This window comes from Brachyistius frenatus, unplaced genomic scaffold, assembly GCF_029030835.1.
Source record: "Brachyistius frenatus isolate BFR_SWC_R1_liver_20210118 unplaced genomic scaffold, ASM2903083v1 Contig_31, whole genome shotgun sequence".
In the NCBI taxonomy this organism is placed as follows: Eukaryota; Metazoa; Chordata; class Actinopteri; family Embiotocidae; genus Brachyistius; species Brachyistius frenatus.
The window spans coordinates 2731047-2751541 of NW_027210630.1; the positions used below are offsets into that span (position 1 = coordinate 2731047).

Consider the following 20495-nt stretch of genomic DNA (forward strand, 5'->3'; position numbering starts at 1 on the left):
AAACGCCACCCTGTGGTCATCAATGCTTCTACTACGAGCTGTCGTATTACCTGTTGAACATCACTGACATCATCATGTGCATTGATTTAAAGAAAAAGAAAAAAACGATGATTGCAAAAAAATAATAACTTTTCATTTTAATTCAATGTAGCTAATTACTATACCAATCAGAAATATTATCCTAGAGCAATCTTTTAGAGGGGTTTTGAATTACAGGAAGTAGTTGTATAATAGGTCTATCCGTGTCTGTAGGTCCATGGTTAGCAGATCCTCTGAAATCTAGATGGTTTTGATTAAAAACTCATCATTAAAACAAAGTATTGTCAATCAGATTTCATGCCAACTCCTATAATTAAAATAATAATAATAATAAAAAAATAAAAACATCACCAGTTGCTCTAACATATGCTGCTATTCCTTGTCACCATTTATTAAACTATGTAAGAATTTTTGCTCAAACATATGGACATCAATCTCTCTGATACTTTTGTAAAACAACGCATTAACAGTGTACAGTTGTGATGATTACAGCGCTTGTTCAACGAAGTTTGGTACCATAGAGGCTTTTTAATGTCTAGATGAAGGCTGCCCTCTAGAGTGTCCATTTTGTCATTACATATCAAAGTGGTTGGGTGCATTCGACTCTATGCCGCACTCTGCAGCGCCGATTTAAAGTCATGTGTACTGACTGGACTCACAACATTGCATGATGGTTAGAAATCCTGTCCGACTTTAGCCGGCGCCGCTGCACCGGGTCAGAACCTCTTCTGTGACGTTACTACTCTGTCCTGCTTGGTTTAAAGTTTAACCGACATGCATGTGGTGACGTTTGTTTTTATTTTAAGATTTAATTGTATCCAACACTGATGTAAACTGTGTCTGGTCTGTAAATTTTAGAGAGCAACATATTTGGGTGAATAAACAAGAGTGTCAGCTCATCAGTCTGAAATATTGAGGCTTACATTTATATGCTTAAAATACAGCTGCCCGTTTTTTCACATGTTATATGAACACGTTGCTGCTGAGACACAGCTGGACTGGATTTAATGTGTTGGCATGTTGCTTATTGACGATGAAATGTTTCATGGTACAAACCTGAACATGAGAGGCAGGTAAGATGATCTATGTCGTTGTAAGGACCTCACTGTGTTCAGAGCCCTGACATGACTTATGTTGTTATTTGGCGGTATATATTAATAATGGAAATAAGCTTAAGTGAAAATGAAAGGCAAACACCGCGAGATCAGCCATTAATGTAAGTTTAGGCAAGCCACCTGAAGTAGAAGGGGTATAGAATCAGAAAGCAAGATAGACCAATCGGGCAGCAGGATAGAATAGACCAATTGGAAAGCATGATAAAATAGACCAATCAGACATCAGGATAGAATAGCTCACTCAGACAGCAGGAAAACCTGCACAGCTGCTCTGTGGTTTGTATTTGCATACAAGTGTCAATATTTCAGACTGATGAGCTGACACTGACACATTTACAGACCAGACATATCAGTGGTGGACACATACAATTATGTTTAATAGAAACAACCTCTTTTTTACAGCTTTCTTGCTTGATGTAAAACTACAATGTGTCTGTATCCAGATGTAAAACCTGAGTTGCAGAAGGAAGCAGACCAATAACTTAGGAGAGATAACTAAAGGTGATAACTGCTCCGAAGGTTTCAGAATAAAAACAAACGTCATGGCATGCGTGTCAGTTCAACTTTAAACCTATCAGGATAAAGTAGTGTCGTCACAGAGGAGGTTCTCCGCCGTTGCAGCCGGAGGAGAGCAACTGCAGACGCTTCGCTCCAGCAAGGTTTTGACATCGTGACGTTTTGCAGAGCCGGCTCTAAAATTTCTCACCCTCTTGCAATGTTGCAAGTCCAGCATACATCACTTTAAGTCATGGCTGTGCTGCGCAGCGCCGTATTAAGTCAAATGCACCTAAGGTGTCCGACTTGACGGCAGCCTATTTATACTCCTCCCCTGGAGCCGCCAGCAGCTATCCCCGACCATCAAGTCAGAAGAAGTAAAGCGCAGTTGAAACCCTTTGGCTTTGATTTGTGCATCACCCTAACAACGTTTTTTTTCTCTGAACATTTTCCGAATGATAAGTTTATGATTAATATGATGGGTGGTAATTATTTATGTTTATTGATCAAGCTTCTTTTCCACGTAAACGGTCAAATTCTGTTTGCATATCGGGATAACTTAATTTTAAGTTAAATGAATAAACTCTTATTTTGAAAGCGTAACCAGGATGTGTATAAAGTACACACGAAAGTAGCCAACGGTTGTAGGCAAAGAGGAACTTCTGTCCGTATGCTCTGATTAATCTTTTCTTTTACTTCAGCATATTACCTCAATTATAGGTGAAAATCTATCATGAATAAACTAGTGGTGGCCTTAATTGTCCTTCTCCACAATTATAGACAAAGTATTTGCCAAAATGCAACCAGACCCAACATTGTGATGGTGATGAGTGATGCATTTGTAAGTATGAATTAAACTGCAGTGCAGTAGTTGTGATCTGTGTTTATTAGACTAAAGCAGAATGAGAGGACAGACTTGTCAATGAAAATTAAACACCGTTTATCATAGTCACTTGATGTTTATGTCACCTTTTGTGTTTCTTGAGGATGGCCGGCTGTCCTTTGATCCTGGCAGCAAACTTGTACAGCTGCCATACATAAACTACCTCAGGGAGCTCGGCTCCAACTTTCTTAATGCGTACACCAACTCACCTATCTGCTGCCCTTCAAGAGCGGGTAAGTGACAGATTCCCACTAAAATGCGCAAAAAAAATTATCTTTAAATTGCAACTGAAGAGATATTGTGTTATGTATTTCAAGTGTTTAAGCTTTGTTCTCAGCGATGTGGAGCGGTCAATTTGTTCACCTCACTGAGTCATGGAACAACTACAAGTGCTTAAATGAAAATGCAACCACATGGATGGATTTGCTGGAGAAGAATGGATACCATACCAAGGCAATGGGCAAGCTGGATTACACCTCAGGGAGTCACTCTGTCAGGTAGGCAGACAGTGTTAGAGATGTAGACTGGTGTGTCTGTAAGGGTGAGCCAATATATAAGTGTTGTTTCAGGTAAGAAAACACCCTCACTTTTCCTTATTTCTGATCATCAAACTAAGTACAGATATACACCCATATAGACTAAAATGACCCACAATGAGTAATACATAATAATAGACTGTCTATGTGGGCAGCCATTTTCCAAAACAGTGTGAATCATCTTTTTGGATGCTTGTTTTACATGTTTCTTTCCACTTCCTATTTCTGTGCATCGACTGCAGTAACCGGGTTGAGGCGTGGACACGAGATGTTCAGTTCCTCCTGCGCCAAGAGGGCCGACCTGTTTCTCAACTTGTTGGGAACATGTCAACCGTAAGGATCATGCAAAAAGACTGGAAAAACACAGATACGGCAACGCAGTGGATCCACCAGACAGCTGCTTCCTCACAGCAGCCCTTCGCTCTTTATCTGGGCCTCAATTTACCTCACCCCTATAAAACTGATTCCCTGGGGCCCACTGCAGGAGGATCCACCTTCCGCACCTCACCATACTGGCTCACAAAGGCATGCTTTTTCTCTCCTTGATTTTTAAATGCTTTCTCTGTTGTTGCAAAATTACACTGCATCTCAAATCACTGTGAAATCCTAATTCCTGTTGTTTTTTTTAACACACACACACACACACACACACACACACACACACACACACACACACACACACACACACACACACACACACACACACACACACACACACACACACACACACACACACACACACACAGGTGTCTTCTGAGCTCATCTCTGTTCCCAAATGGTTGCCTATGGCTGCCATGCACCCTGTTGACTACTACTCCACTTTCACCAAAAACTGCAGTGGTATTTTCACCGTGGAGGAAGTCAAAAGCATTCGGGCGTTCTACTATGCCATGTGCGCTGAAGCAGATGCCATGCTGGGTTCGTTGACAGCAGTAATTCACGAGTGGCTGATCTCACCTAGAAGGATTTGAGGATCAGACAGTCAACTCTGACCTTTTTACCCTGGTAGTTTGTACTTGCAAAGTTTGCTTGAGGTCAGACTGACTGTCCTGGCAAAACAACAAATGAAGGAGGCCAAGCATGCAAGGAGCAGTTGTTTCTTCAGGTTCACAAATGCATTGTAGGAAAAAAAGCAAACCAAGCCACCATTTTTTTTGGCAGGATTCTAACAAAGAGAAAAATACAAGTACTAAAGTAAAGTATTCTCAGTGAGAGACTTTCTGTGACATGTTTTACATCACAGCCAGTGCACCACTTTGGCTGTAAAGCAATGCATAACAGCAGGCAAAAGCAAGGAGGTTGATTTTAGGAATATCAGTAATATATCAAATTTACAGGACAAATGTAACAGTAATAACAATAGTTTTTATTTATTTATTTTCCTACTCAAAATTACTAAATATATATTAATATCTATACAATATTTAACATGTGGAACTGTCGAAAGTGAGATCCTGTTCACCACCACTTTATCCTTTCATTACTGTTTGAATATTGTCTCTCGACAGAATTCATTTTTAATCCAGCTGCAACATCCATGCTTATTTTTGTGTCTCCCACACTCTCTGCTTTCACAGGCCAGGTGATTTCAGCCCTGAGAGATTCTGACTTGCTTAAAAACACAGTTGTGATCTTTACGGCTGACCATGGAGAGCTAGCCATGGAGCACCGGCAGTTCTACAAGATGTCAATGTTCGAAGGCAGTTCCCATGTTCCCCTGCTCATCATGGGGCCCGGGCTTATGTCTGGCCTGCAGGTCAACCAGCTTGTGTCTTTGGTTGATCTCTATCCCACTGTCCTGGGTAAGGAGGTGGCAAGACACAACAAAGAATTAAAAACATCCTATTAAGGAATATAAATCACTTTAAATGTCAGGCTACTGTAACAGAATTAAAAAAAATAGTCGATGATGATTTTAGTATTTGAACTTATGCAAAACATGTTTGTGTTTTGCAGACATTGCTGGTATTTCAGCTGGAGGTAATCTAAGTGGCCACTCTCTCCTTCCTCTGCTGTCCACCTCCCATGCTATTTCCAAGAAGCAACATCCAGACTGGGTTTTGAGTGAATATCATGGTTGTAATGTCAATGCCTCTACATACATGCTGAGAAGTGGCCAGTGGAAATACATCACCTATGCAGATGGTCTGAGTGTCTGTCCACAACTTTTTGGTAAATCCTAAACTTCAGCCATAAACTTAATCCACCATGAAAACAGTGATAAAGCTCTCGTGTCCTTTGACTTCTCTGTTCCTCTTTTGCAGACCTTACGCTGGACAAAGATGAACTTCACAATGTGGTTCTCAAATTCCCAGATGTGCAGGTGCATCTGGACAAGCTCCTGCGCAGCATTGTAGACTATCCAAAAGTCTCTACTGCTGTCCATCTCTACAATAAAAAAGCATTTGGTACATGGCGCCATAGTTTGGGGAGAAACTACAGCCAGGTCATTGCTAACCTCAGGTGGCATGTGGATTGGCAAAACAACGTGTTAGCCAATGAGAGAGCTATAGACCAGTGGCTCTACAGCACTTCATGATCATTTTATGATGATGGACTTTGGGGTGTATATTTTAACGAGCTGAAATTGCACTGTGATGAGGCTTTTGCTTCACACAGCCTAATTAAAGAGCCATTTCTGTTACAACTATTATTATGAATTTCACAGTATCCCTTTTAATTAGAATTACACTTTGACTAAACTGAGACGTTTAGTATTACCCACATCTTTTTATACATCTGCCCCTTGACACAAACTGAGCAGTTTTCTGAGAGACTTTTAACATGACTGTCTTTGTGAAATATACTAAATTGCTTCTATTATTCTTTTTATTTTCAAATCAATAAATATTTTGTTCACTTTTTTGCGTATTTCGTTGTTGTTTTTTTGCTGGTTTGAAATTAACATTTTATTCCACTCCTTATTGTGTCTAAACCAAAATCCAAATAGTTTTATTTTGAAAATCCGCAGCGTGCTTCTCTTTCACTTCCGTGTCACCCTGGAGACGCAGACAGCAAGTTGCCGACGTAAACAGTGGGTGGCTCCAAATTTTTATACACATTTTCAAAACACAAGGAATGCAGCGATCTTAGCTCATTGAATAAATAGCATATAAAGCATTTATTGAGGTTTGATTCCAGTTTTTATTCTAAAGTATACAGTTCATGACGCTGACAAGCTATCAGTTGTCTTGGTGGCTGTAAATACATCTAGCTACAGGTTATGGCTAACAATTATTATTTTGGCGTTGCGTAATGATGTGGCAGTATATCTTTTAAAAATGTGTCCTTCTTGTTTCCTACTAACCACAAGATGTCTAGTAAAGAAGTCAAAGCCGCACTGAAAAGTGCGAGAGAGTCCATTAAAAACAAGGAGTTCAAAGAGGCTCTGAAACACTGCAAGGTAAAGTATCTGACACTAAAATACTCCGAAAACTACTGTGGTTACATGAGGCACTTGATACGATAGGAAGCACGATATTGTATAGCTGAGTTTGCTCTCTTTAAATGTGGTTTTAGACTGTTTTGAAACTTGAGAAGAACAATTACAATGCCTGGGTATTCATCGGCTTGGCAGCCAGTGAACTGGAGCAACCAGATCAGTCACAGACAGCTTATAAAAAGGCGGTGGACCTGGAGCCCGAGCAGCTGCTGGCTTGGCAGGTAAGGTCCAAAAACATACTGGTACATCATAGGTGGTTTCTCTAAGTATTCAATACATTACTTTGCTGATCAGTTGAACTTAGATATAGAATAATTCCTACATATTGTACTATTTGTCTCCCCATGCCTAGTGACCAGGGCTGGGTGATATGAACAAAATCTAATTTCACTATATTTTTAACCAAATACCTCAATATTAATATTGCAAAGATATTGTAGGGAGCACCATTGCTTTCGCAAAATATTTACTTAATGATATTTTTGATAAATTATCATGAGTAATGAGGATATAATGACTAAGTGGGTAAAGGTAAACAACAGAACAGCTCTACCAGTCTGGGAAGTTCCGAAAATAATATGACTTCACTGTAATGGAGCCTTTAAAACCAAGAAAAAAAGATATTTAGACCATGAAACAATATTACAAAATCCTAAATCTAACACAATATTTAGTCTCATGTCATGATATGCTAAAATATCAATATATTGCCCAGCCCTGCTGGTAACTATGCACCATGTCAATAATGTGTCTTTTTTTTTTTTTTAGGGCTTAGCAAATCTATATGAAAAGACTGATCAGTGGGATTTCAAAGTTGAGCTACCTAACGTCTATCAGAAGCTTGTCGAGCTGTATGCAAGGTAAAATATGGAAACATTTATAACAGGACATGGTTCTTTAAACTTTGTTAAATATTCTGATGATTGAAGTAGTCATTTGTTCATCTAAAGTCTTTCATGTAATTTTGTAGTTTTGAATGCTTTGGTTTGTGATGTTATTGATTTTCATTATGTTCTCCATTCACAGCTCAGACAAAAACAAATGTTATGAAATGATCCAAAAACTGTCAGATGTTTATCAGTCTGACAAAGAACATTTAAAGGTATGTAATTCAAAAGGCATGTGGTGAAGATGTTTTGTGATTCTTTTTTCACACAATATATTTAAATGCATTTGTACTGTATGTACAGTTGGCGGAAGTTTGGCTGCAACTCATTCAGCTGAAAGAAGAAGAGGCTGTGGATAAGAAAGAGTTAGTGCAGCTATTGCAACAGATGACCCAGCTCCTCTCAGACTGCATCACTGAGGAGGAGCAGGACAATGAAATTCAACAGCATGTAAGAGCCCCCCAAATCTGGACTTCAACTCAGCAACATTATGTGTTTCTTTTTATATCCACATAAATTATTTGCAACACAAATGATTCCATCCCCTCTAATCCACAGTACTAGTCAGAACCTATAGCAGGTTCACCTTACCTTGTGGAAGCTATAAGCTCCCCCCAAAATAACAATTCTATTATTCTTGATGCTGTTTTTGTATATATCTTTATACCATGTTGGGTTTGTTTGTGGTCATCAGTTAGTCACAGCATTTGAGAAGGCCATGGTTCTCATGGATCCTGTACCAGGAGAGGAACACAAGAAGATCTCAGCTGACTATGTCAAATGTCTGTCAAAGGTAAGTGCATCTTCTCTTCTCTTGTCTTTACCTCATCTTCACAGAAATTCAACGACCATTAAAGTGTGCCCTATTCATCAAAATAGTTCACCTCTTCCTTGGATGTGTTGTTTCATGAAGTTATGTTCCTGAATTACCTTAATTAATTGCTCTTACTGAAGCTGCCACAAGAAGAAGCCAAAATGAAAGTGGCATGCCAGTCCATGTTGTCCTTCTACCCCAACCAAAGCTACCCACTGGAGGTTCTTTGTTCTCATTACCTTAAAACAGGTAAGACACTGTTGTCTTGTTCATGAAAGCCATAGTATGTTAATAGTATTGAAGATGTTTTTTCATTTCATGAAATCCCATTAAGTGCTTCACTGGGGCATTGGGAGCAATCCCCTTAGTACCATAATATACGTCATGTTTTCATTTGAAGGTAGCATGAATGATGATGCAGTTAGCTGTTTCTCCCGGCTCCTGGATGTGGCCCCTAACAATGGATTAGGTCACTTGGGCCTGGGCACCAAAGCACTGCAAGAAGGGAGGTATAAAGATGCCATTAAGGACCTTGCACAAGGTTAGTTTTAACATTAACTGGTAGTGCATTCTGCTCTAAGTGTAAAAAGTACCTGAACACTTAATACTGAGATATACATTAAACCTTTTTTGTTGTAACTGTCCATGATTTGTTTATTCTGTTATATTAGGACTGAAGAAAATTAATTCAACTGCAGGATGGTACAGTCTGGCTGAAGCTCAGTTTAAAATGCACAGATACTCTGACAGCGCTGCATCATGCTCCCAAGGTATGTTTTACTTAAGTTCGTCAGATAATTCATGACAAAAAAGAATATGTCCTGTCAGACTTCATTAACAAAACAACAAAGGGATTTGTGATTGAACAGAGATGTTAACCAAAGGGCATCTCTCTTCAGTTCTCAAAAAAAGTTACTTAACTTCACTGTGTGTGTCTCGTTCTATTAGGTTTAGATGTGTGTACCTCCGGAGACAAGGAGCTGAGGGGCAAACTGCTGAGATTGAAGCTAGAGGCTTTCGTAAGAAGTGGAGGAGGGAAGGCCGCAGACGAGGCTTTGGAGACGTTCTCACATGTAATGTGATTGCCTGGATTATAGAGCATGTTGAATTTATTGTATATAATTTCAGCATTTAAATAACTTATTGTGGATGTAGTATGTAGAGTTTTGCAGTTGTGAAAATGTATATACAGTACTTGTGTATGCTGCAGAACATTAACAGAAATGTCATGTCTACCTTTAATTTTTTTCTTTTTTTTTTAGATTCCCGAAGCTGAAAAAGACCCTCTTCTATTGGCCTTCAAAGGACGCGCATATCTTAACAAAGGACAGATTGATCAAGCTCTTAAGGTTGCAAACCTTTTACACACTAAAATTTGCCAATGAAAGTGTCAGATTTATTTTATGATCAAATAAATAATTCCACACATATTCAGCTTGTGATAACAGAATGAGATGAATATGGGTTTTGTATTATATCAAAGATGGGTTTGTGCAAATGAAACCATTATTTCTTTAATAGCTGTCATCACAACTGGTGGCGTCCAACCCGAACTTGGCCCAGGGATTGGTACTGAGAGGACTGGCACATTTAGCCGAGGGCAAGAAGCAACTGTCAGAGCAGAGGTAAAAACGGTGTTTTCTTTGGCATTCTACTCGGTTAAATGCTGGTGTGTGGTACGATAAAGTTCTCTTCATTTAACTTGTTTTTCCTTGTCCCTCTGTTGTGTAGTTTCCTGAAGGCTGCTAGCCAGAGCCCAGACAGTGGAGAATATTATTTCTTGCTTGGACAACTCTACTGGGACATGGGAGAGGAGACCCGTAAAGACCGGACCAAAGCCCATACACACTTACTAAAGGTTGGTAAAATTATATTGGACATTTTTGAATATCTGGTAGACAAGGAGAATTGTGTATTTGTATCTGTTCAGATATAATAAAATGTTGCCTTTTTTAAGGTCTCAAGTGTTGATGGTCCAATTTATGAAAGATTATTGCTGAAGGACTCAAATAAAAATTTAAAAAAATGTCATATTCTCTTTTTTTGTTGTCAGAGGTGAATGCATCTTAGTTTGAAAACTTAATTTGTCTATTTCAGGCTGCAAAGTTAGATCCACAGCTCAGCAGTGCATTTCGCTACCTTGGCCATTATTATCGGGAGGTGGCAAATGATTATGGCCGTGCACAAGGCTGCTATAAGAAGGCCTTTCAGTTGGACGATGACGATGCTGAATCCGGTGCTGCCTTAGTGGATCTCAGTATGAGGCAGGGGGATATGGTGAGTGGCCTCTTTGTTATAGTTCTGTAATTTCCCTACAAGTGCCTCTCAGATTTGTCTTGCTATTTCGTTGGACCCTAATGTTCCATGTTCTCCTTTCCCTCCTTCCCTTCTTGTATAACCCCATTTCCTCTTCCTTAAATGCCACAGGACACTTCCTTAGCAATACTTCAGTCTGTCATAGAGAAAGCCACTCCAGGCTCAGCTAAGTGGGCCTGGATGAGACGAGGCCTTTACTACCTGAAGATCGGAGAACATCAACAGGCCGTAGCTGAGTAAGAGTTTCCAATCTGAGACAACTACATTTATGACCCTGGTCTTAGATGTTTTAAGTGTAGCATTATTGATCCTTTAATTTATATTTATAGTCTGCAGGCAGCTCTGAGAGCAGACCCCGAGGACTGGGTGTGTTGGGAGTGTTTAGGTGAGGCCTACCTAAACCGCCGGAGCTTCACAGCAGCTCTGAAAGCCTTTGGTAAGGCCCATCAGCTTCAACCGTGCTCCATCTACAGTGTCTACCAGGCTGCTGCTATCAAACAGACTCTGGGCAAGTTCAAAGAGGCGGTCGCAGAGTACTTGCAGATCACAGCACAGCAGGACTATGTTCCTGCTCTTAAAGGTAGGTGTTTATTTCGTTGGACCCTAAACATGCACCTCATTTGATATAATGTTGCGCTTTTTTTTTTTTAATATACATATCTCCAGTGTGTAATTTGTCCAAACCTGAACATTCATTTGATTTATATGGTTTGTTATTCAGGTCTTGGGGAGTGCCAACTGTCTCTGGCAAAGAGTTTAATGGAGGACTGCAGAGATGGAGGAGCCATTGACCTCATTCAGCAAGCCATACAGAACCTCTTCAGGTAATGATTTGGCATTTATTCAACTTGCAAACCTTTTATGGAGTAATTTTTTCTTTCTGATTTACTGCAGATATTTCACTATTTCTAGTTTTATCTAGCTCCTCTTTTTACATTTTGTGTTCTCCAGAGCTGCACGGCTGCGACCAGACCTGTCTTGTTTGTGGAAGCTACTTGGAGATGCTTGCACTGCAGTCAGCACTGTGTCATCAACCAGAGCCCAGGTTGCAGTGCCAGCCTTACTGGCTGGTTTAGACCCTAACACACAGAGCCACCTACTGAACCAAGCCCAGACTCTCAAAGTTGGTGAGAGGTAGGACCAATATCAGCTTTTACTATCGCAACTCTGTCAAATAATACATGTATAAGACACTGTAACAAAGACGACACTGAATAACATTAATAAATGATAACATAGTGGTCTTTTTGTTGCCCTTGGTACCGATGTCCTCCCCTGTTGGTTAGTAAGAGAAAGTGAACAATGAACATTAAGTTTATGTGTTTCTACTGTAGGTGCTATGCTCGTGCTTTGAAGCTGAGGCCTGAGGCCCCCACCCTTTGGTATGACCTAGGACTCAACTATTACCACCAGGCCACCCGCATACCCTGCCTCACAGAGGGAGACCACACCTCCCCATCTCTGAACCTGGAGAAGGCCCAGGAGGTGATTCAAAGTGTCCAACACAACATGTTTGCATTGTTTGTCCCCAGAAGTGGTTTAAGTGTCTTCTTTTTTTTTTTCCTCAGTGTTTGAAAAAGGCTATCATGATGGACAGCGAGAACCACAGCTACTGGAATGCACTGGGAGTGATTTCCATGAACACAGGTAACAATATGTTTCAGTTTTCATGTCTTGTTTTTTGAAATTAATTAACGCTGGCCGACTGCCTTAGTAGAAAGAACTACAGTTTGTTAGGAGCTTTATCTATTATAAAATGTTATTTAAAATGTTTTGATAGTTTGATAGCTATCCAATACTGAGCTAAGTTATGTGTTTAAGTATAACTTCTCAAGTAATTCAAATAATAATACAACTACTTTTGATTGAAGTCTGTCAGAGAAACTAACACCGCTCTGTCTTATCACTTTTTCTGTCACATCAGGTCTGGAGAACTTTGCTCTGGCTCAGCATTGCTTCATCAAGTCCATTAAAGTTGAGACAAACGTATGTACAACATGTTTATTCTGGTGATGAATAGTACTCCTGTAAAATATTCCCATGTGTTTATGGGACTTTTTCCTTTTTTCAATGTTCCCTCAAAGAATGTTGTTGCCTGGACAAACCTGGGTACTCTGTATTTGAAGAAGGACAACATAGAGGTGTGTGTGGTCACTTTCCTTCTATAATCTGTTTATTTTTAATCACAGCTAGTTGACATTTTCATTATTAAACTGGATTTCTTGTTTTAGCTTGCACATGAGGCCTTCAAGATTGCTCAGTCCTTGGAGCCACTTTATGTCAACTGCTGGATTGGACAGGTACCCTTCACACCACTATAATACATCAAAAGGCAATTTGTTAAAGGTCACTTTAATGCCACCCTGTTGAGGAAATATCTACTTGGCAATAGCTCCCTGAGCCTGAGGTATAATTATTACTTTGGGTAGTACAAGCACAAAGGATACTATTTCTTGTTGAGTGCCCCCATATGGTTTGGTTCGACTGAAAGTACTGACATATCAATGTGACTTTTTTGACCTCTTTGTCTTTATCTTTGTAAATGATAGTTTATCCCTTTGTCTTTCTCCCAGGCACTAATAGCAGAAAGTGTGGGAAGCTACGACACCATGGATCTTTTCAGGCACACGACTGAACTAAGCACACATGTACGTGACATCCCAAAACCATCATTAGCTGGATAATAACAATCTTTACTGCAGCGTGCTTTGCTAAACCTTCAGTTCTAAGCCTTTTGCTGCTACTAGTAAGCGATTAGTGATGGTACTATGATATAATATAAAACACAGTCAATATGTACTCTTGATTTGTCTGACTCAATATTCTCTGCCTTTCTCTTTCATCTCCATCAAACTTTCATCAAACATCTCTCTCCATCAGATGGAGGGAGTGAAAGGTTATGCCTACTGGGTTTGTTCCACCCTGCTGGATAAGAGCAACAGAGACTCTGAACTGTACCGCTACAACATCGTGCAGATGAATGCCATCTCTGCTGCTCAGGTGGCACTTAGCAAGTACACAGGTACAGCACCTCTTTGTGTGCTGATGTGCATGCAGGATCCACAGATGCATTGGTTTTCATTTGGGTCATTTGTTTCTTTTGCACCCCCCTCAGAGAGGATCCAATCGGACCCCGAGGCCTTCATTATGCTGGGCTACCTGAATGAGCATCTGCAGCTGAAGAGGCAGGCCTTACAGGCTTATCAAAGGTGTTTAAATTACACTGACTGACTCTGCTGGCCGATATTGTGTTTATTATTATGTTCATCTATGAGGAACATCATTTTATAAATATTGGTACCATTCATTTTTCTGTATCTTCTGTCTTTAGAGCGGTTGAGCTGCTGCAGTCCATGTCCTCCTCAGAAGAGCTGGCCTTTTCTCTGGGCAGCTATGGCCGTGCTTTATGGTAACCAGCTGTCTCATTAGGATGTTCTTTACCATTTTATAAAGTGCTTACCACTCACCTCAAACTTCACTCTTTCTGTATTCTGCTGTGTCTTTTCCAGTACGTCAGGCCAGTGGGAGGAGGCAGTGCATGTTTATAAATCCACTCCACTGCAGGAGCTCAGTGACCTGGTCGGGCTGGCTCTGGCCTACTGCAGGGCAGGACTCTTCCCAGAAAGTGTCAACAGTAAGGATTGGGAAACATACCGTAATCAGACATTGTCGGTGTGTTTACATGCCAGAGTGACTGTTAATAAACTGTTCTGTGTCTGTGATAGCCTATGAACGGGCATTGGCTGTGGCATCCAATGAGAAGGAGAAAGCTTACATATTGACAGCTCTGGCCCTGCTGCAGCACCTGCAGGGCAACCTGGACTCAGCCAAGACTCTGCTGTTTAAATGGTGAGTGGTACTGTTTATCTGGACAGTACTAGTTGTGTATGTTTTTCGTCCTTGTCCTCTTAACTAAAAATACCCTTTACAGACTGATTGATGTGTGCTTTCCTGGCCAGTCTTCATATATTCATATATTTTATGCCATATAAAAGAAAAACTTGAAAGATTTTTCAAAGTTGTTATTGTTACCTTGTAATACTTTTGAGAACAGGGCAACATGCTGTAGTCAAAGATCATAATATTTGCTCCCAAAATTTGGACCTTTTTAATTGTAATGTTAATTTTTAAAAGGTGCTTATGGCCAAACATTCACAAGCTTGTATGCCAAAAATATCAAACCTGAAAGACAAAGCATTACAAAAGAAACAAGTTGTACATACAAGGATCATGTATATGGTAGCTTCTTACATTTCAAAGAATGCTGTTTGACAGAAAACTGCCAAGCCTGACATGCTGGAGCTTCCTAAGACCATTTGATTGTTCCAAGCAAAATCTATTAAAAAAAAAAAGCACTTGAGGATAACATGTGATAATATTTGTACTATACTAAGACTATGTGTCTCTCTGTTCTCTGTGTGCACAGCTCGATGTTAAAGGAGCCGATCTCAGAGTCTCTGCTGTGTTTATGTGCTCTGGGATTGGTCCGCGGAGACGCCACGCTAGCTGCTGCTGCCCTGACTGAGCTGCTAAAGCAAGGTTCAGCTTCTGGGAGTGTTGTCGAGCAGCGATGTCTACTCACCTGCACCTTGCTGGTCCTGCAGGGCAACTACAGTGCGGTGCAAAGAGAAGCTTCCAGAGCTGTACACAGGTATTCTAGTTGTATGAATTGCACCGTCCTGATGTGCTGTATCCTACAATAAACCTAACGTGACTTCAAAAAAGACATCAAATTTTATGCACTTTTTGTGTGGGATTGCATAAATGATGGCAGATAGTATAAGTATGTACTGTATGATTGCGTGTATTTACCATCGTCCATAGCTATGAAAAGACTGCTTCTGTCAGTCATATGTAGACCTGTGCCGGAACATCAAAGTGAGTCTGCGGCTGAAAACTCAGTTACGGTATATTCTAAAAAAAGATGGAACAGTTCCCTGGACATTGCAGCAACATATTGTACACATAATAAGTCTTCCTTTGTCTTATTCATCCGTCATATTTACAGCAATCCTGGAAACTCGTCTCTGTGGGCCCTTCTGTCCAGAGTGGTCCCACAATACTACCCCAGAAAGGCAAACGTAAGCCTGTGTAAATATACAAACATAAAACACATCCCAAGCACAAACCCAGGACATCTAGTCTAGTCACATTTAACTTAACAGTCTCATCTACTCTGACTATAGTACTGCCAGACAGTTGTAATGCTTTGGCTCATGGTTTTAACTTCTGTGTGTTACAGGGTGGTGCCACGGCCGGCCATGTAGCCTGTCTCTCCAGTATGACCCAAGGAAAGGTAAAAATACGACTTAAGAACTTTGTTTTAATGCCGTATTGTGACTTTATCTGTTGTGTTCTTTGTCTGTTATTCATTCTTTGACCTCACTGACATTTAATTTCATCCCGTAATCCGTTATTTATCTTGAACTTTACCACGGTTAGTCTGTTGCAGATGTATTGTAAATTGTAGCTATTTCAACAGCTGGTATCATTGCCACAGCACTTCTGTATTTGAAATTGAGATGATGTAACTTGTCTGACTGCAGAGGGCGCTGTTGTACAGTGGAGTGAACCAGCTGGCCAGCGGGAGACACTCTGGAGAGGACAGTCACAGGAATGCACTGAAGACTTTGCAGAGAGCCGTGTTCCTCTGTCCTGGTAGACACACACACACACACACACACACACACACACACACACACACACACACACACACACACACACACACACACACACACACACACACACACACACACAAACTACCTCACATATGAACACTGTTAACTCCACCGTTCAAAAGTGAAAATGGAAATGGCAGGTAGACATCAGTATCTACAAATTAACATGTAAATACTCTATTTCAGAGGAATTATAGTTTAAGTTATATGTTTAAATATATGTTTAAGACTCCACTTTGACAATCACTATTTCAGATAGTGTCTCTGATATCATACTTGTTACTACACTTGTTCATGTTCATCCGTATCAGATAAGTGAAGAGAAACCTTAACCTTGAAAGGAATACTGCAGCGCTACATGTAACATTGTTGTTCATTCACTAAGAACATGACTGTGTGAGATTCCTGCATTCCTGCGTGCATATCTGAGTCTTCATTGCGCTCTCTACTTTTAGATGATCCAGCAACGTGGGCGGGGTTAATGGCTGCCTGTCACACCGAAAACACTTCCTGCTATCTTTCTGGTTCTGCTCCCTGCAGACAAACACTGGAGCAAACCCTCATGTCAGTGGTCTCTGAGAAAGGTGCGTTCACTGCCGTGCTTTTACTGTGTTTCCTGTTTCGTGTGTGTGTGTGTGTGTGTGTGTGTGTGTGTGTGTGTGTGTGTGTGTGTGTGTGTGTGTGTGTGTGTGTGTGTGTGTGTGTGTGTGTGTGTGTGTGTGTGTGTGTGTGTGTGTGTGTGGATGTTTGAGTGCATACCTAACACCTCTCTGTTTTCCAGTGCGTAATGTGGAGGAGATAGAGCGCCCTCTGGCCCAGTCTCTGGAAGGCTGGGTACTACAGCAGGCAGTGACTGGTCTCATGCTGGAGGGACAGCTGGAGCAGGCAGAGGCCCTTTGCACACAGGTGGGACATAAACACTCGCACACACTGTCATCACACACATCCTCAGCATTATTTCACTATAGAAAGGTTAAACAACATGATGAAACTTTCATTTTTGTGTTTCTCATGTTCCCCGCCTTTATCCCAGGTGCTGACCGTGTCCCCCGAACACCCAGCAGTGATGCTGTCATTGAGACAAGTGCAGTGTCAGCGCCTCCTCCTGGCTGGAGGTGGTGCTGTCCTCCCAGAGCCTGTTTTAGAGCAGCTCAACAAAGCCGTGGCGATGAACCGCACCAACCTCGGCGCCTGGCACGTAAGTGGATAGACCGTCATTTATATCACAGCTTAGCCACATTGTTCACGTGGACATATATCCACGTAGCAACAACAACCAACCCAAGCAAACGCCATTTCACAGTAAGGCTTGAAAGTATTGATTGTGTCAGCCGTAGGTGGTCACTTGTTGAAATGTTAAGGTCGTGTTGTATTTTCTATTTTTCTCTTCTGTCCTCTGAGACATTGTTCTAATGACCACAATAACCATTTCTGTTTCTTGCTGGAGACCTCGGATTGTTGCACTTATCATCAAATAGCTGCTGCCAGTAGGGGAGACGCAGCAAAAAGCCTTGAACATGTTGGCAGATTGTAGCTGTGACCGTGAATATTATAGCATACAGTGAATGTGGAGTTGAGATTTGCAGCAATATTGTAATAATCATAGTCCATTCTGTACAAACATAGACAGATTATGTGCAGTCATTACTGAATCAACATGTAGTCAAAAGCTTTATCTAATGATTGCAAATAATTATCAGTGCTCTTTCTGGAATTACTAAAACAGCTATTTGGATTATTAATATTATAATGAAGGCAATTTTCTTATTATCAAAATATTGGATTGAGAAGTCATTTTTTATCTTTTTACTACTTGAACATATTGTAATTTTCAATCAGTAGTTTTTCTTTTCTTTTCATGTTTTCTCTCCCACCTGTCCCTCTGTAAATCTTACCAGCCTTACGTCTTACTCCCTTCACGTAGTGGCTGGCCGAGGTGTATCGTGGCCAGGGTCTGCTGGTTCAAGCAGTCATGGCGTACAGGCAGAGTCTGCAGCTGGCCTCGCAGCTCGGCGTGCACAGCTGCCAGGTGGCCAGCCTGCTCCGACTTGCCCTGCTAGCTCTTGGACCCTGTATGGTGAGTTCCTGGAAAATTGAAGTCTAAATCCAAAGTATTCCTAATTTTAGAATGGTAAGGTACAGCTATTATAGCACAACGACACAACTATATACATAAACCATATACTACAAACATATACAAGTATATACAGCTATTACTACATTACTGTACAATATGCATATACAACTATTGTGCAGCTGTACAACTGTATCAATACTGTGACTATTAACAAGGATATTTTAAACATTACATGATTTATGATTTTACTGCTGTTTATTTTTTGGCCCGGAAGTAATGTTTTAGCAATAAGTACCAGGAGTGTCGTACAATAACGACAGCTGCATATTACTACACGCACGCAGAGCCAGAGGCAGCTTCTAACTACATCCCCGTCAAGTGGGCAGAAGCAAAGTAGAGGAGATGAAAGATGAGTGAATATCCAGCTGTGAATTGTGGCATCAGCCGCCAAGGTCAAATGAAAACACAAACAAAACAAGACGCCGCTTTTGTGATTTTACTGGCGTCGATTTTAGCCCGTCGCTCACGGGACAGAAAATCCTACATTTACCAACCGACTGTGAGCGTAATCTAATTTAGATTACAGCCACTGCTTCTGTGAAAGCTGTTACTGACACATAACAGCCAGGTGTTAAAACACACAAAAACTGCAGTTTAAAGGAATACAAGTGTAGTAGATTCTCTTTGCTAGTTTTTATCTGAGCCCTGTGCAATCTGCCCTCTAAGGCGGGTGTCCCAGGAAATGAGTGGAAGGACCTGGTGCTGGAAGCCACTACGGAGGTTTTGAAGCTGGGCTCGTCCTCTGCGGCTCTCCTTTTCCAGGCCCTGCTTCAGTACGTGACCAAGATGGCTGCGAGGTCAGTGCCTTTCTCTGTGTTCCTTTTTCCACTACTGGAGGAGTTGTACAAATGCACATGCATATGTTGCAAGTGTATGAGCTGTTCTACAAAGATATGCAAATTATATGAACCCATTAGCATGTGTAGTTCATCATCTGAAGTGAGTACATTAATCATACGATTTCTAAAACTTCAAATTCATGCCTCCATCTGTCTTTTCAAGATGTTGGTACTCTTGGAACTGCAAAAAAAAAAAAAGGTTTCCTCTCCTGACGTATTACCGTTCTGTCACCACCTCACAGGCCTGCCAGGGTGCTTAATTAGTGCTGTACTCATCAGAGTGCCAATCATGACCCGGCCAAATTCCTTGAGAGATGCCTCAAAAACTCCTCTGTACCAATATCAAAAGCCCTTTTCAAGCCCGGACATCGATTTTACGATTGTATTTTCTGTTGTGGACACAGACGGGGTTTGAACCCGGACCAACAGAAGCAGAATGTTAATTTCAGATGGGAAATTTGTGCCAGACAGTTTCCGCAAGATGACACATCGGATCAGCAGGCGTCCAGTGTCCATGTCTGTGTTTTGTCTTTCACAGGGAAACAAGGAGGTTGCTGGAGAGGCTGGTGTACGTTCCCTCTCAAGATTTCCCAGTGACGGTGGTGCAGGTGGCCAGCTGGTACCTCCTCAGACACCTGCACGCCAAAAACGACCAGGAACTCCTGAATGTGAGCACACAGCGGCCACGTGCCTCCGCTGGCACCAGATTGGAACCGTTTTGTTGGGATGTATTTATTTAAAGTGCCGCTTTCCACCCATGGCTCCTGTGGAAAATGATAGTCGTCAAACTAAAACTGGGCATACTTGTGTCGTTACTTGTGAATTGGTTGTTTACCCAAACACATTTTCTCATCTTTTTGCAGGTCCTTTTGCAACATGCCAAAATGAACGGAGATCAAAGACTGCTGGAGTTTCATTCACAGCTCGCCTCGTCTCCATCCTGATATCTGCAAGCGCATCGTTGTGCGTCTACAAAGGCTTTATGAAATCATTTTGCTAAGCAGCGTTATCTACAGGCAAATAACTACCGCAACCACTTCAGCTTTTTTTTTCTTTCTGATCCTCGTGACTAAATATGAAATCTTATTAAACTGGACAATATGAGTCTGATATCACACAAATTGATTTATTGGCTTTACATGATTGTTGTTCAGGAAATCAAATCAGTTCATAAAACGATGACATGTTTCAAAAATGAACTTAGTAGTAGTAATCATGTTTACATTCTGGCTGAAATAAAGTAATTTTGCTCAATAATATGAAGATGATCTTATCTTGATTGTACATAACTTTAACACGTGCTGATATCACAAT

General features: G+C 40.9%; 2 protein-coding genes across 4 annotated transcripts; both read left to right on the forward strand.

Annotated features, from left to right (window-relative positions):
- The first annotated feature begins 1751 nt into the window (after positions 1 to 1751).
- arsk (arylsulfatase family, member K) lies at positions 1752 to 5925 on the forward strand. Its single transcript, XM_069699664.1, has 8 exons — positions 1752 to 2490; positions 2636 to 2765; positions 2870 to 3029; positions 3311 to 3593; positions 3815 to 3986; positions 4646 to 4870; positions 5025 to 5240; positions 5333 to 5925. The coding sequence occupies exons 1-8, from the start codon at positions 2383 to 2385 to the stop codon at positions 5605 to 5607; spliced, it is 1569 nt and encodes a 522-aa protein (XP_069555765.1). The 5' UTR covers positions 1752 to 2382; the 3' UTR covers positions 5608 to 5925.
- Positions 5926 to 6061: 136 nt separating this feature from the next.
- skic3 (SKI3 subunit of superkiller complex) lies at positions 6062 to 20438 on the forward strand. Of its 3 annotated transcripts, none has more exons than XM_069699851.1 (41): positions 6062 to 6102; positions 6382 to 6471; positions 6588 to 6731; positions 7279 to 7370; positions 7537 to 7612; positions 7701 to 7847; positions 8092 to 8190; positions 8352 to 8460; positions 8612 to 8752; positions 8883 to 8981; positions 9160 to 9284; positions 9474 to 9560; positions 9733 to 9836; positions 9943 to 10069; positions 10309 to 10488; positions 10639 to 10763; positions 10857 to 11107; positions 11249 to 11351; positions 11479 to 11661; positions 11862 to 12012; positions 12096 to 12174; positions 12452 to 12513; positions 12612 to 12668; positions 12759 to 12827; positions 13101 to 13175; positions 13408 to 13549; positions 13643 to 13736; positions 13859 to 13936; positions 14037 to 14161; positions 14253 to 14376; positions 14954 to 15178; positions 15536 to 15608; positions 15770 to 15823; positions 16074 to 16185; positions 16661 to 16789; positions 16987 to 17111; positions 17239 to 17403; positions 18130 to 18282; positions 19009 to 19139; positions 19720 to 19849; positions 20045 to 20438. In XM_069699851.1, the coding sequence occupies exons 2-41, from the start codon at positions 6382 to 6384 to the stop codon at positions 20123 to 20125; spliced, it is 4716 nt and encodes a 1571-aa protein (XP_069555952.1). In that variant the 5' UTR covers positions 6062 to 6102; the 3' UTR covers positions 20126 to 20438. The 3 variants fall into 3 exon arrangements, with proteins under 3 accessions (XP_069555952.1, XP_069555951.1, XP_069555953.1); XM_069699852.1 differs by lacking the exon at positions 6062 to 6102 and adding an exon at positions 6124 to 6197; XM_069699850.1 differs by lacking the exon at positions 6062 to 6102 and having other exon boundaries at positions 6122 to 6471.
- Positions 20439 to 20495: the final 57 nt, after the last annotated feature.

What these genes read in the sequence shown, in the direction of transcription:
- arsk (XM_069699664.1), top strand. Translation starts at nt 2,383, where the DNA reads ATGAATAAACTAGTGGTGGCCTTAATTGTCCTTCTCCACAATTATAGA. An exon ending in CTGCTGCCCTTCAAGAGCGG is followed by an intron (nt 2,766 to 2,869) that starts GTAAGTGACAGA and finishes CTTTGTTCTCAG; the next exon opens with CGATGTGGAGCGGTCAATTT. An exon ending in TGTCTGTCCACAACTTTTTG is followed by an intron (nt 5,241 to 5,332) that starts GTAAATCCTAAA and finishes CCTCTTTTGCAG; the next exon opens with ACCTTACGCTGGACAAAGAT.
- skic3 (XM_069699851.1), top strand. Translation starts at nt 6,382, where the DNA reads ATGTCTAGTAAAGAAGTCAAAGCCGCACTGAAAAGTGCGAGAGAGTCC. An exon ending in CTGACAAAGAACATTTAAAG is followed by an intron (nt 7,613 to 7,700) that starts GTATGTAATTCA and finishes CTGTATGTACAG; the next exon opens with TTGGCGGAAGTTTGGCTGCA. An exon ending in ACCTGGAGAAGGCCCAGGAG is followed by an intron (nt 12,013 to 12,095) that starts GTGATTCAAAGT and finishes TTTTTTCCTCAG; the next exon opens with TGTTTGAAAAAGGCTATCAT.